Source organism: Macrobrachium nipponense, chromosome 30 (genome assembly GCF_015104395.2).
Source record: "Macrobrachium nipponense isolate FS-2020 chromosome 30, ASM1510439v2, whole genome shotgun sequence".
Classification (NCBI taxonomy): domain Eukaryota; kingdom Metazoa; phylum Arthropoda; class Malacostraca; order Decapoda; family Palaemonidae; genus Macrobrachium; species Macrobrachium nipponense.
Window position 1 is genome coordinate 33,729,267 of NC_087218.1, and position 14,867 is coordinate 33,744,133.

Consider the following 14,867-nt stretch of genomic DNA (forward strand, 5'->3'; position numbering starts at 1 on the left):
GGTCCTCCGAGGGGGGGTTGGGTTTCTTGACGGATGCCCTCAATAATGGGAGCTGCCACTGCCGCAGTACAGCCGCCGAAACTGGAGCATTCGGGTACAGGAGAGAACATAGCTCCTCCGACAGCACGTAGGGTTGGCCGGATTTCGCATTTCTCCTGAATCCTCCCACCCAGGCCTTAAGGGACCCCATTGATGAGGTCTTGAGCACCAAACTAACCTGTAAAAATAACCAAATTAGGATTCCCCGTGTCAAAGAAATTTCCCGAAGTCAAAGTGTAGCAGAAATTTCACAGAAACAACGAGGCAAGAATGTTACTTACCGACTCATCTGTCACAATCCTCACAAGTTCATAACATACTGTGCAGGCCTCCGGGTGCCAGACCATACTCCCATCCACCAGGATGGCACAGTTGGCATGAGATCGGCAGACCTCGTGCCCGTACGGCCTATACAGGACGGCCAGACAACCCGTCACCTGGAAACAGACCATCTGTAAGTTGAAAAGTCAAATGAGTATCATCAAATAAAGCTGCCGGAGTTAATTCCAGCGGGATGAGTGTACTTCAACCAGATATTTAATCTGTTAAAGGCAATATTGGGTATAAATTTCAACTTACTTTTTATCAAAAGAGCTCTGGATGTCTCCGCCTGCTCCGGAATCCGTCCTTGGGATCGGTAAAGCTATAACAAGCGGAGAGAGCCTGATACGAGCAGAACAGGGGAATAATTTAAGACTGAAATGGGGAACAGCGATAGCAAAGAAGACAGAAAACTGAGCGACGGAAACAATGGTACAATAAACTCCGGTATATACTTCCTGGCGTGTGATGGTAGACCACACTATGTCGGAACCAATACGGATCCGGAGACATACCTACAGAGGCTAAATAAAACATGTTCAAACATAATCTCTTAAAGGCTTCACCTACTCCGGAATCCATAATCCTGTTATCATAACAGTAAAGGCCGGCGGAGACGGGCTGATACGAGCAGAACAGGGAAAATAGGTAAAACCTAGGCCTGAGTCTGATAGCACCGGGGAAGAGAAACAATTCTAAGGTAACTAGAAACGCAGCTCTAAGCCCAGTTCCGCCCCCACATGAGTGGGGAGGCGGAGACAACAGGGAGAATAGACAACTGAGCGGCGGAGCAGTGGTACGTACAATCCGGCATATAGCCTGCTGGCTGGTGTGATGGTAGACCCCACCTGGCCAGAGGACCAACAGGCCCGGAGACATACTAAAGACATTACACAAAATACTAAGCAACCAATCTCCGACTAATCCCCCTGGATAAGCTATATGCTCTAGCGGTCGTTCATCGGTAGGATTACTTGAACAGCGAGCTAGCTAGGCAGCGCCGGAACTAGACCAGGGCAGGGGAGGGGGGGAAGTGTCTAGAGGAGAGTGGATAAGTCGTGATGGCCTGGCCACAGCAACCGATCAGTGACCCACCACCTTTCGGGAGCTGTAACTAGCCTACCACTAAAGGGAGCAGAAGACGGTAGGCCAACTGACACCTTAAAGGGGGCTAAGCCCACGCTACACACAACAAGACAAACATAAAATAAATGATGAGGAATTACTATAAGAACTGCGAGAAGAGGAAAAGGGGGGGGGGGGGATGCACCCAGCAAGGACCCACCTAACCCTCCGAGATCCGTACAGATCCGGTCAGGTAGGCTAGCCTGGCCTCCAAAGGACGTCGTGAAGTGGACGGATAGAACCTAACTAAACCCTCCAAAATCGAAACTTCCGATCTAGTCAGGTACGATAGGTCAAGGCCCTACAAACATGACACAAGAGGGACTCTCTGTCCTAGACCACTCTCCCAGCAAGCATAGCCTGGGCAGGAGGCGGAAAGGGAGGGGCCGAAGGGGTGGAGGGGCAGGACTGCCTGACCTACCTTCCAAAACCTAGCCTAGGTCTGGTCGGGTAGGCCAGGGAAGGGCATCGCAAGGACTTCCAACCTCAACAAAGAATATGAATATTTTATCATAAACATGCATATATAATCGAGTGCATTGCTGACTAACATCCAAAAACACACTAAAAGAATGCATGCATGAATACCGCGAGAGAGATAGAGAGGAACCGCCCTCTCCACAAAAACTGGCGTACTATAGGCTAGCCTAGAAGCCAAAACACACTACTCGCGTATAACACATGAAAAATAAATTGTACGTACGAAGGGAAACCAACAAGCTCCTGAGGGACTGAGGACAAAAAGGGAGGCCACAAAAGGCTAAAATAATGAAAGATAAACATATAATAAGAGACCTCAGAGTACGTCAGGACTGAGTTAGGCCCTACGACGTAAGGATAAAATTCGTAAAACCAATGCTCCAGAAAACAACAGGAGCTATAAAAATGATGTGGTATGCGAAAACAGTAGTGTAAACAGCGAAAAGCAAACGGCAAGGTAAAAATCATCATAATATAACAATGGGAAAAAACGCACGCCGCGAATGATGCACCCAAGATGGCGGAAATAAAAGGAGCGTCACCCCGGTTCGCGAGAACCAAGGGGCCAAATAAGGGCTAAAAAGGGGATGCATCGTGCCCTCACGAGATACAAAAATGAAAAATGGAATACTCAACTTAGATGAAGAAGCTTGGGGCTCTGGGGCAGACATGCTTCGCCAAAAACACAGGAAGAGGGCAGCGAGAAAAACACGTGTGGACACTGTAGCGTGCTAATACAGGAATGAAGCCTTCGGGCGGGAGTTGTAGTAGTAGCAAGTGGAAGGTAGACGTATTGTAGTCCTTGTATTATGGTCTTCCGCTTTGGCGAAAGACTGTTTGTCTTTTCTTACGACTGTTGTTCGTAAGCATTACTGGTTCTTCTTTTCTTCTCTCCTACGTTGTATCTTAGTAAAGTTGATTCTTCTTAGAATAAGGGAGATGATTCAAACGGGGGAGAAGTTGATAACTTAAAACAACTTGTTTATTTCTCAACTCCATCACAAGAGAGATGGTTCGATCAGGAGACCGCTCCGTTTGATAACTCGAATAGAACTAACATCTCAAAGCATCGTGTCGATAGCGAAACACTAGCTATCTCAGCGATTCATATAAAAAGAATAAGTAGTCCGCCGGCTCTGAAGTTACAAGTTTCCGCGCAGGTTAACAGGTCAACCGCTTCCCATGGAAGGAAGTTGTGAGCAGTTAACAAATCATGAATGATGATGTTCCAAACAAACGTAAACCAGGCTACTGCAAGCATTGCACAGCGTGATCTAGATTTGAGATAGTCACGTAGGACGCTCCTAATTCACCAATGACCCCTCAGGTCATGGGTTCTATTTACAGATATGTAATTATAAAATGTATTTATTACATTAGGCTCGGACAGCTACCATTCAAGCCTTGAATAACAAAAGTTACTTTAAACATGGTTTCTTAGGAGTGTGCTCGTAACATATATTAGATTATAATCATAACAAGTGATTAAGTGCATAAAAAGGTTTTTGTTACATACCCCTTTTTGGACATACTCATAAATAAGAAAAATGCATGGAAAATATAGATCCATGTTTGATAATAATGATTATTAGGTACCAAAAAAAAATCAAAAGGTTAACATGTATACATGAAGATTACAGTAATAGGGAACCCGATTAAGAATAGCGGTTACCCCGTAATATACATAACATGATCATGGATAATTGTTAAAGAGTACTTGTCACTCTTTGTAATATATAATTGTATATATATAATTGTACAATTGATAATACTATAAGTGTGCACAGATATAGATTCCAGGTACGTACACGCACCAATAGTTTAATATATAGGGCTTCAATATTTTATTAGGTGCCTGAAATATACTTTTTATGTTTATTAATATATATATATTGGGCTACAATATTTATTAGGTGCCTGAAAAATACTTTTATGTTTATTAATATATATATATTGGGCTACAATATTATTAGGTGCCCGAAAGATACTTTTAACTGTTCAAAATGCAAAGGCTTAGAGTCTTTCTTGTCCTACATATTGCCAGCGTACAGACCGCTTTTCACACACAACACAATTCCAGACAGTTTTCCTAGGCACCAGGTGAAATGGCCAGTTTCAGATGGCCCTGAACGTATACGCTTTTAACGCAACAGGAGTGTCTCTGGGAGCGGCAAAACGTTCCCTTGAAGATCCTTCTGTGTTTGCCTCATCCTACGCCAAGCAAAGATGTTAACGGCGATAATCAACATTGCCGTAACGCCAAAACACGGCTAGCAGCACGTAGTAACGAGATTTTCTCCTGCATAAGTTGGTAACGTGTGGTCCATCTCAGCCAGTTGCGTCAAACGATGAGCCACCCGCGCGTTGTATGGGAGAGGTAGTGATGGGATAATTGTAGTCGCCCAGGTGTAGTTCGCGAAGAAGGTCCTCTCACGTATTATCGTGTTGACCCCTCTGACTGTGTAGTTTGTAGATGTCCCTGTACAACCATCAGCTGCGACAAAGACTTGGGAATGGGCGGTGGTCCCGTGAACATGACACATGAAAACCTTCCTTGTCGTATCGGATCCAGGAGCCGTTGTTCATTCTGTAATTGAACTTATTACCGTCAAAGGGATAAAGTTTCTTCAGACAACCTTCAGTGTATGGGAGAGAGAACCGTTTAGCGCTATACCTAACTCACATGAATCCATTGATATAGGATAGAATTCAAAAAGAGTCAGCTGTACAAACTTTATTATTCATGGCTTCTGAACAGTGAGTGAATTTATCTAAGTCTTTAATGACACTAAATGATTTCCTATCAGGGGAAATCAGAACATGTCCCATCAAATTGGATATTACTGGACTTGAGTTATTCATCATGAAAGTTGGAAACGGTGCTATTTTGTATGATTGCCAGGCATCGGAAGAATCAAAGGGATAGTGATCATAAATCCTGTAATTTTCAACGCTTACCAATATTAAGCTATAATAAAACTCTATTTTATGGGCGTCTAATAAGGAATATAACCTAGTTTCTCCCGTCCGTTCTCCAAAGTTAAAGTCAGATCTTTAATAGGCATAAGGTGTGGAGATAACACACCCTTTGTTGCTAACGTAATAGCTTCTACATAGTCTTTTGATTTCTCAATAAAATGTGATGTTTTGGTACGGATATGATCTATTTTCGATCTATAATAAGCTAACATAGCCAGCAAGTGTTGAACTTCCATAATCTGATCGATAATACTAGAATGTTCGTTCACCAAACTCATTATTTGATTGATTGAGGATAAACTGGCTACGCAGTTCGGACAAAGCTAATTTGGTTTTGTGTTGCAAAAACTCAATTCTTTTATTTTGATTATTTATCTTAAGGCAATTTGAAATTCCTAAGCCTAAACTTTGCAACAGATCCCAAGAGGTTTAGTCCAGCAAAAATAAGCGGGGTTGCGACGTTTTGAGAGTATTGTGCCGCTTTGCGAAAGACTGTTTGTCTTTTCTTACGACTGTTGTTCGTAAAGCATTACTGGTTCTTCTTTTCTTCTCTCCTACGTTGTATCTTAGTAAAGTTGATTCTTCTTAGAATAAGGGAGAGGATTCAAACGGAGAAGTTGATAACTTTAAAACAACTTTATTTCTCAACTCCATCACAAGAGAGATGGTTCGATCAGGAGACCGCTCCGTTTGATAACTCGAATAGAACTAACATCTCAAAGCATCGTGTCGATAGCGAAACACTAGCTATCTCAGCGATTCATATAAAAAGAATAAGTAGTCCGCCGGCTCTGAAGTTACAAGTTTCCGGCGCAGGTTAACAGGTCAACCGCTTCCCATGGAAGGTGTTGTGAGCAGTTAACAAATTCATGAATTGATGATGTTTCTAAACAAACGTAAACCAGGCTACTGCAAGCATTGCACAGCGTGATCTAGATTTGAGATAGTCATGTAGGACGCTCCTAATTCACCAATGACCCCTCAGGTCATGGGTTCTATTTACAGATATGTAATTATAAAATGTATTTATTACACTTGTAACGGCACCTACCTAGAGAGGGGTTTTGAGGGGAATCTTCTAATTGGCAGAAAACCTGTGGTAGTGGCTTCCACTTGCCCTTGTGTTTATACTGACACCCTATGGGTGAGCGAGCTGAAGGTAGTAACTTCAGCATTCCTTTTAGCTTTTTTTCTGGTATATTTAGCATCTATTTATACCTAGAAATGTGTGCTACAGGAACATGTCACTGGCCAACACAGGTCAACCCGAAAAAGGAAATTTTTACAGGCTCTTTCTTTATTGTAATAATAATTGACGGTTTTTCAAGTAGTAGGACAAATCACTGAAGAAAGTGGAGTTATAAGGAATGAAAGTTAATTCTTTTCATGGTAATTGTTATTATTCAGTTTATTCAGAGATGTGACTTATAAAATAGAATAAAGGCAAGTCTGGATAAAATAGAATAAAAGTAAGCCCAGACTACTCTAAATTTTGTTGAGGATGAGAAAGGCAGATGTGGTCTCCTGAAATATGGGAGTAACTTTGCAAGGGTAGATAACAACCACCAGGAACATAAGTACCTCGGAAAAGCAGGTTCTGAAAAGCTTTCTCAACCCTTGAAATCAAGATTCAGCCAGATTTTATATTGTCCTTATTTTGGTTAAGACGATGATGGTATCCTTATTCACCTTTCAAATCCAGCAGTTCATATGCTTCAAAAATCTTGTGTACTACTTTTGATAAATAATTAACTTAAAATAAGATGAAACTTTGAGAGCTGACAAGACTCAGTGATTGCTTAGAATAGATCTGCATCGCCCAGGTTTTCTTCTGGTTAGGAAGCAGAGTGGTCTTTGAAATTGTAGTTTTTACTTGGTTTTTATTTTTCCATAACTGTGTATCATATAATTTATCATAAATTCTCACAGTTATCTTTAAAGTTGTGCTGTATACTGTATAGTCATTCAAGAATATGTTCAGAATTTAGTATACTCATGGCAGTGTTATTGTAAAACAGTTTCTTGTTTTCAGTCGAGCAAACTGTAATTCTGGCTTTGGAGAGCATCCCTTATATGTTAATGTTGACATGAAAACGGGTCTTACACACTCGACTTGGATTGATTCCCTCCAGGCAGCTTTTGCTGGGATACAGGTATAGGATGACATTTTTCATTGTTATTTACTTAACAAAAATTCAGCACTGTGAATATTGATTTTTTTTTCATGTGCGAGACTGATGCTGATATTAAAGAAGTGTGACTATCCAGAAATTTTTCTTTAGATTGCATTCAGACTTTGGGTAGTTATCAAGTTTAAAGTGTATATTTACTGTATGTAGTAGACAGTGCAGATAAAAATGATTATTGGTTATGTATTTAGTGCGCTGCAACTTTGTGTCAGTGTTTGATTTAATTTGGCCAAAATCCCTACAGCATTTATTCAGTTTGGAATCTGGCCTCTACCAGGGTATTCTATGAAGCATATCACAGGTTCTCAATATTAGGGTTATTTGATTATAAAATAAAGTATTGTATTTTGCTGAAATGTATTTTGATGATGTATTCCAGGTACTTGCTGGTGACATGGAAGAGGCCATATGTACCCATGCACTGTATTATACAATTTGGAAAAAGTATGGTGTTATACCAGAAAGATGGAACTGGCAACGACGTTCCCCAGATGTAATGTTTTATCCCTTACGGCCTGAATTTGTTGAGTCCACATACCTCCTTTATCAGGTTTGTCAGCGTACTTCAATAATACGCATTGTATTACTTACCTTGATGCTTTATTATATCGCAGATAATCATCCATTAAGCTCAGATAGTTATATTTGATATTTACAAATTTTTGAACTGGTCATGGTTGTTTTATCTCATTATTAATGTTACGTAATTGATATATGCACTATAAATAAGCACCATGGATGTCTAGATAGGTCATTGGCTATGTTAGTTTTGTTTACCCATACAGGAAGTAGTGTTTATTCAATTTTGCAATCAGCCTCTCAAATTGGTCATTTTTGTAGCTACATACTACTGTATGTCAATGAGTTAAACTATTAATGTATATTTCCGTGGATGTATAAGACAACCTATAAATCCTATAATTCAGTCCCAAAAATTGGCGGTGATCTTATACCACCATTCTAAAAATAAAGCTGTGAATTCTAAGTGGTTTATTGGTAGGGTAGCCTTCGCCTTGGTGTGATAACCACTGACATACATGAAAAGATTCACATTATGAAAGAAACCAATAATAAAGGTAATAAAATCATATTGGCATATCTTCATTATAAGTAGCCTATTCCAAGAGTAATTCCATATTAATGAAATAAGCTTTTATCTATGGCTATCTAGCTGAGAAACTATAAATATTGAGTTATTGTTACACTCACAGCAACCTTTAGCTTTCTGTATCCTTTCAGATATTTTGATGGTAATGTACTAATAACATTTATGAAAACATAATTTTAATTTTTCCTTAAAAATTCATTATCGCCAGTTAAACTAGCAAATCGGCTAAGACGGATAACCTAGACCCCCTATTAGTCCATCTTAACGAGGGTCGACTGTTCAGGCAATCCCCAGTTATTGGCTGGGGTTCAGTTTTTTTTGGGGGGGAGGGGTGCTGATAAGTGAAAACTGCTATTAACCGAAACTTGGTGATTTATGGCGCCAATAACCAGAACTCGGCCCGATAGGGCGGTATAAATTGCCAATTTTATGGCGCTAGACAAGCCCTATAAAACCAGATCGCCAATAACCGAGTCCATCGATAACCAGGGAGGGACTGCCTGTATTATCTGATAAGTGTATCACCTGATCCTCAAAATTTTGTCCCAAAACATGATTTCATCACTGATAATATTGTGTGTAGTGAAGAGATGCATTTTTCAGTAGAATGCATGAGGATATGCTTAATACTCAGGTCTCAGTCTTTTGGTAGATGATACAAGGCTAAGCTTCCAATGCATTGTACAAGTCCAGGCACTAGAATAAACAAGAGCAAGTACTGACATAAACGAATGGAGAAATATCTGTGTGAGGTTAGTTACCGTAACTAACATACGTTCATCAAGAGTTGTGTTACAGTTGTCGACTTGGTAAAATCTTGACTATTTTCAGTGTAATTCCATGAATGAAAATAAAATATATTTTTATTCGTCCTTCATGCAACGGAGAAGGTGTTAAGAAAGTGCACCTCCAAATTTAAGCAGCAGGTTACAGCTGTCTTAAGAAATGAATAATGAGCAGACTGCAAAATGTTTTGGAGGCAAAATCACACTTGTACTTCATTTAATTTACTGCATTTATAAATAAAATAGCTACAGTTTTTAAGCCCAGCTTTGATAATGTATGAAAGTAAATTCCATTCGGCAACTAAAGACAGTGATGATATTGGTAAAACACCATCAGCTGATTATTTTAAGAAAGTAAAGAAAACCAGAATTCAAATGGCACTTGATTGTTCTGTTCATATTTTGTAATAAGCTATTATGGTAATAAATAATAGATGCAATATAATTAGATGCAGTATAACAACAGTTTTATTAAAATTATCATTTGTCATGACAGTGATATATATATATATACATATATATAATATATATATATATATACCATATATATATTATATATATATATATATATATATACATATATGTGTGTGTTGTGTGTGTGTGTGTACACACACACACACACACATATATATATATATATATATATATATATATATAGATATATATATATATATATATATATATATATGTGTGTGTGTGTGTGTGTGTGTGTACATATATATATAATATGTATACAGTGGTCCCCCGTATTCGCGGGGATGCGTACCAGACCCCCCCGTGAATAGTTAGAACCCGCAAATGTTTGGAACCCTATAAAAATGCTAAAAACAGCCTATTTTGTTAGTTGAAACTCAGAAAAACCCACTAAAATAAAAATTTTCATACATGGTTTTTTTAATAGTTTTATCACAAAAAAGTGCATTTTATGATGAAATTCATCAAAAAAACCAGGAATTTGGATATTTACCATAGAAAAATATTGCGAATGCGCGAATTTTCCGCGAATAATGCAGGGAAACGTTCCGAGAGAAATCCGCGAATGTGTGAGTCCCCCCCCCCCCCCCCGCGAATCTGGAGAACGCGAATACGGGGGGTCCACCCTGTATATATATATATATATATATATATTATATATATATATATATATATATAGTATATATATATATATATATATATCCTATATATAAATATATATATATATATATATATATATATATATATATATATATATTATATATATATATATATATATATATATATATATATATATATATATATATATATATATATATATATATATGTTTGTGTGTGTGTACATATATATATATATATAATATATATATATATATATATATATATATATATATATATATATATATATATATATATATATATATATAATAATATATATTTACACAATTACAAGACGTGACCTAAACTCCAGGAAAATCTGCTCTCTTTGACAACAAACATTGTGTATTTCTCTCTATTTTAAGATTTTGCTGCGAGTTTAGGTTATCTCTGGTAATTGTGTAATTTATATGATCTTATTTTGCTTTGTCAATTTTAAGTTACCTTATAGTAATTATGTAATTTTATTTAATTTGCTTTGTAACTTATGTTACTCCATTGATTTTAAGCGCAACTAATATTCCATTATAGATTGCCCGATGACGAGGAAAGTAAATCTCCAAAACTAATCGCAAATAAAGATGCTCTTCATTCAAGCCTGGTTTTAATATTTATTATTCCGTCTCCGATTTCCATGAAACTCCTCTATGTTGATTTATATATATATATAAGATATATAGGATATATATAATATATATATATATTATATATATACTATATATATATATCATATATCGAGCTACAATGTCCTACCTTTAATATCTAATTCGTCTACCTCGGAATTAATATATTTTCATTTTTATATATGCTTAACCGAAGGGGAATTTTTTTCTCGATAATAGATTTACCTGTACTTTGGGCGCGAACGCAGGTATTATAAATCCAGGAGCGTCATGGAAGAAACACTCACACGCGGAGATTTTGCCCGAGAGGCTTAAAGGTAAATATGTCGTCTCTCACCTCAAATACTTTCTCGGCCGCTTGAAGTATTCGTTGGTTTGGAGACAACATCCACCCGCCTCGACTACCGGTAGTTGAAGTAGCGCTTTTTGACGTAGCACGTAGCATGTTACATAAGTCCTATCACATTACCGTGTGATTCATATACATATATCGAGCTACAAGGGTCCTTCTAATTTAATCTAATTCCCGCTTCTTAGGTGTTTCTCTAAGATCTAATTCGCCTCTTACTCGGAAATATTAATAATAGTTGGTTTTCTTATATCTAATCGCTTTTCTACTTTTCGAATTAATTATAATTTTCCAATTATGCTTAAACGAAGAATTTTGGTCTCGATCAATAGATTTACCTGTACTTGGGCCGCGAACGCAGGTACATTATAAATCCAGGAGCGTCAGTGGGAAGCTATAAAACACTCAAAACCACCGCGAGAGGCTTAAAGGTATATGTCGTCTCTCACCTCAAATACTTTCTCGCGCTGAGATTTGTCCTTGCTTGAAGCGATTATACCACTCCTTTTACTCCGTTGTTCATGGCCCATGGCTTCATCGCCAAAGGCTTTGCTGAAAATCATCTGGATAGTTTGCACTTGTGTATCACCAAGCTTGTAGCAGAACTTAATGCAGTAACGCTGCTCGGTGCGCTCCGACATGTGTAAGGACGATAATCCTACGAGCTTGGTGCTGGACGTCTGCACTCTAGCCCTCACAGGCGGGTACCGCCACACACTAGAGCTTTTAAAATTTACACGCATGCGCAGTAAGAGTGCTGTCAACTCCCACAAAACACTAATTTGCTGATTGGTGAATTATTTGTCCTTTATGAACCAAGGTCGGATACTTTTTGAATGGACCGTAGATATATAGGTATATAAATATATATATATTGATATATATATATATATATATATATATATATATATATATATATATATATATATATATATATATATAGGATATACAGGAGGCCTCGGTTAGCGGCGGAGGGGTTCCGTTTCCTGGCCACCGACGCCAAGTGATTTTCGACGCTGAGTGATGATTTTAAGGCCTACGGCCGCCGCACACCTTCTTTCGAAACTCTAGACCAGTCAAAGGCGCCGTAATCCACAACGGCACAATAAGTAAAATTATATTTATGCAGTACGTATAGTACTATAGAATTTACTGTACAGTACATGTGGGTGTCTAGAGTATGTAAAGATATATAAAGTTTATACAGTGTACAGGGTAGCTGTAGTGTTCAGGTTACGATCATTAGTCTTACGATAGTCCGATTTTATGAGAGATCAAATTACAATGGCCTAACTTTATCCATCTTCTAGTTACATAAGTTCATAAGTTCAATAACAGCAAAAGAGAATGATGAAAGTACGGTTTTAACGTTATACTCATTGCGTGAACGTGTACAGCCATGAAACAAACCGAACGAGAAACGACTTTTTTTTTTTTTTCTCTAAGTACAAACCGAAACTGGATAACATCTGTTTGGCTTGTATTTCGATCATCGTACTGCAGTGCAACATTACCGTATTTGTTATAAATGGCGTTATGTATAGAATAGAACTGAGATATCTTAATGTAATAACTTTAATCGCTATAGATCAGAAATCGATATAGATTAAAGATCAATTGGGAAATATACTGTAAAAAAAAAAAAAAAAAAAAAAAAAAATTTAAACCTAGTTATAACTGAAGCTGAGAAAACTGTTCAAGCTGCTAATGACTATTATCGTACATCGGCAACAAGGATAAAACTGCAGTAAACGTCTACCATCACACACAACTGTAGATAAAATTGGGATAAAATCATTTTAATCAAAACTACTGTGCTTGAAAGAACACATTTTACTGTTGGTTTCACGCCGATATAAGATAAATAACGTAAAGTTCGTATTACGATGATATAAATGGACATTTTTGCGAACGGAATCACGTAATTGTTTACGCAATAAACATGCCGCCAACGTAATCTGTAACGAAAAAAATAGTAGTTCACATTCACAACGAGACATATTCAATAATATTTCCACCTAAAAACACGCTGTATAGGAAAAATAACTTTGTCTCATATAAGTCAAGTATATAGATATTCGTTTATGCTAACTAGAAGCAAGACCATTCGCTCAGAATTGCGTTATGGTGAAACAATCTCGTATTCATCAGCTGATTTCAAACCACAACATTGGCCACTCCGCGGAATACGGGCTTAAGTTTGCCGTAGTATTTTAAAATACAATAATATGAGAATACATACAATATTCTTGGATACAGTGAAATAATGTATAACTTTTTAAAGGATTTATGGAAAAGATGCATAATTAATAAAATAACACAATGCATTTTTCGGAATTTTTTCGGAAACTGGCGGACAAGAACGAACATGAAAAACCATCCCCTGACAAACGTTGGAGCGTAGTTACAAAGGCTGCCTAATTTGTATCTTATTTCTGTACAAAAATGAAACTACCTTTACGTAATATATTTTTATACACATTTTAAACATAAAAGCATAAACATTTGAAAAATTGACACATCGATTGCTAAATTTACACTCTTTTTAACTCGATATTTTCGGAGGAGCGGCAGACGGCGGCATACAAGAAACAACTTGAAAACATCGTAGTCGATAACTTGAAGGGGAGTTTCAAATGTTGCCTTTTTATCATATTTCTGCACAGAAATAAAAATACCCTATTCGTAATACATTTTCATACACATTTTAAACACTAAAAAGCATAACATTTATAAAATCGACACATCGATCGCTAATTTGCACTTTTTTTTTTTTTTAAATCGATATTTTCGGAAGAGCGGCAGACGGCGGCATACAAGAACGAACTTGAAAAGATCGTAGTCGATAACTTGAAGGGGAGTTTCAAAAGCTGCCTTTTTATCATATTTATCATAATACATTTTCATACACATTTTAAACATAAAAGCATAAACATTTATAAAATCGACACATCGATCGCTAATTTGCACTTTTTTTAAATCATATTGTTTTCGGAGAGCGGCAGACGGCGGCATACAAGAACGAACTTGAAAACATTGTAGTCAATAACTTGAAGGAGAGTTTCAAAAGCTGACTTTTTATCATATTTCTGCACAGAAATAAAAATACCCTATTCGTAATACATTTTCATACACATTTAAACATAAAGCATAAACATTTATAAAATCGACACATCGATCGCTAATTTGCACTTTTTTTTAAATCGATATTTTCGGAAGAGCGGCAGGCGGCGGCTTACAAGAAAGAACATGAAAAAACATCGTTTCAAAAGCTGCCTTTGTATCATATTTCTGTACAGAAATAAAAATGTCTTTCACGTAATACATTTTCATACACATTTTTAAACAAAAGCATGAACATTTATAAATCGACATCCATAGCTAAATTTGCACTTATGTAACAATCGATATTTTCGACATAGAACAGCGTCAGAGGCATATATTTTACCCTAATACCTACGTAATAACTCTCCACAAAATTTGTTAATATAATTTGCATAACCTTTATGGTCTGAACGGCATTTCTACAAATGTATGAATGATGAACACGTTAGGACAACGGCGCTAGCGGCGCTGTTAACTGAAATTTGCGCCGTAAAGATACCTTTAAAATGCCTTATTTTTTTTAATGAATATTTTTGACGACCGCCGTAAAACCGATTCGCCGTTGAGTATGCCGTTTATATATATATATATATATATATTTATATAGATATATATATATATTATATACATATT

The 14,867-nt window shown here is 37.1% G+C and overlaps 1 protein-coding gene across 1 annotated transcript in view; it reads left to right on the forward strand.

Annotated features, from left to right (window-relative positions):
- Positions 1-14,867, forward strand: part of LOC135202418 (ER degradation-enhancing alpha-mannosidase-like protein 1) — a 300,462-nt gene that overhangs the window by 170,975 nt on the left and 114,620 nt on the right. Inside the window, exons 6-7 of the mRNA XM_064231809.1 lie at positions 6,977-7,097; positions 7,513-7,683. Of these exons, the coding sequence (XP_064087879.1) occupies positions 6,977-7,097; positions 7,513-7,683 (292 nt within the window). The remainder of the gene's footprint in view (positions 1-6,976; positions 7,098-7,512; positions 7,684-14,867) is intronic.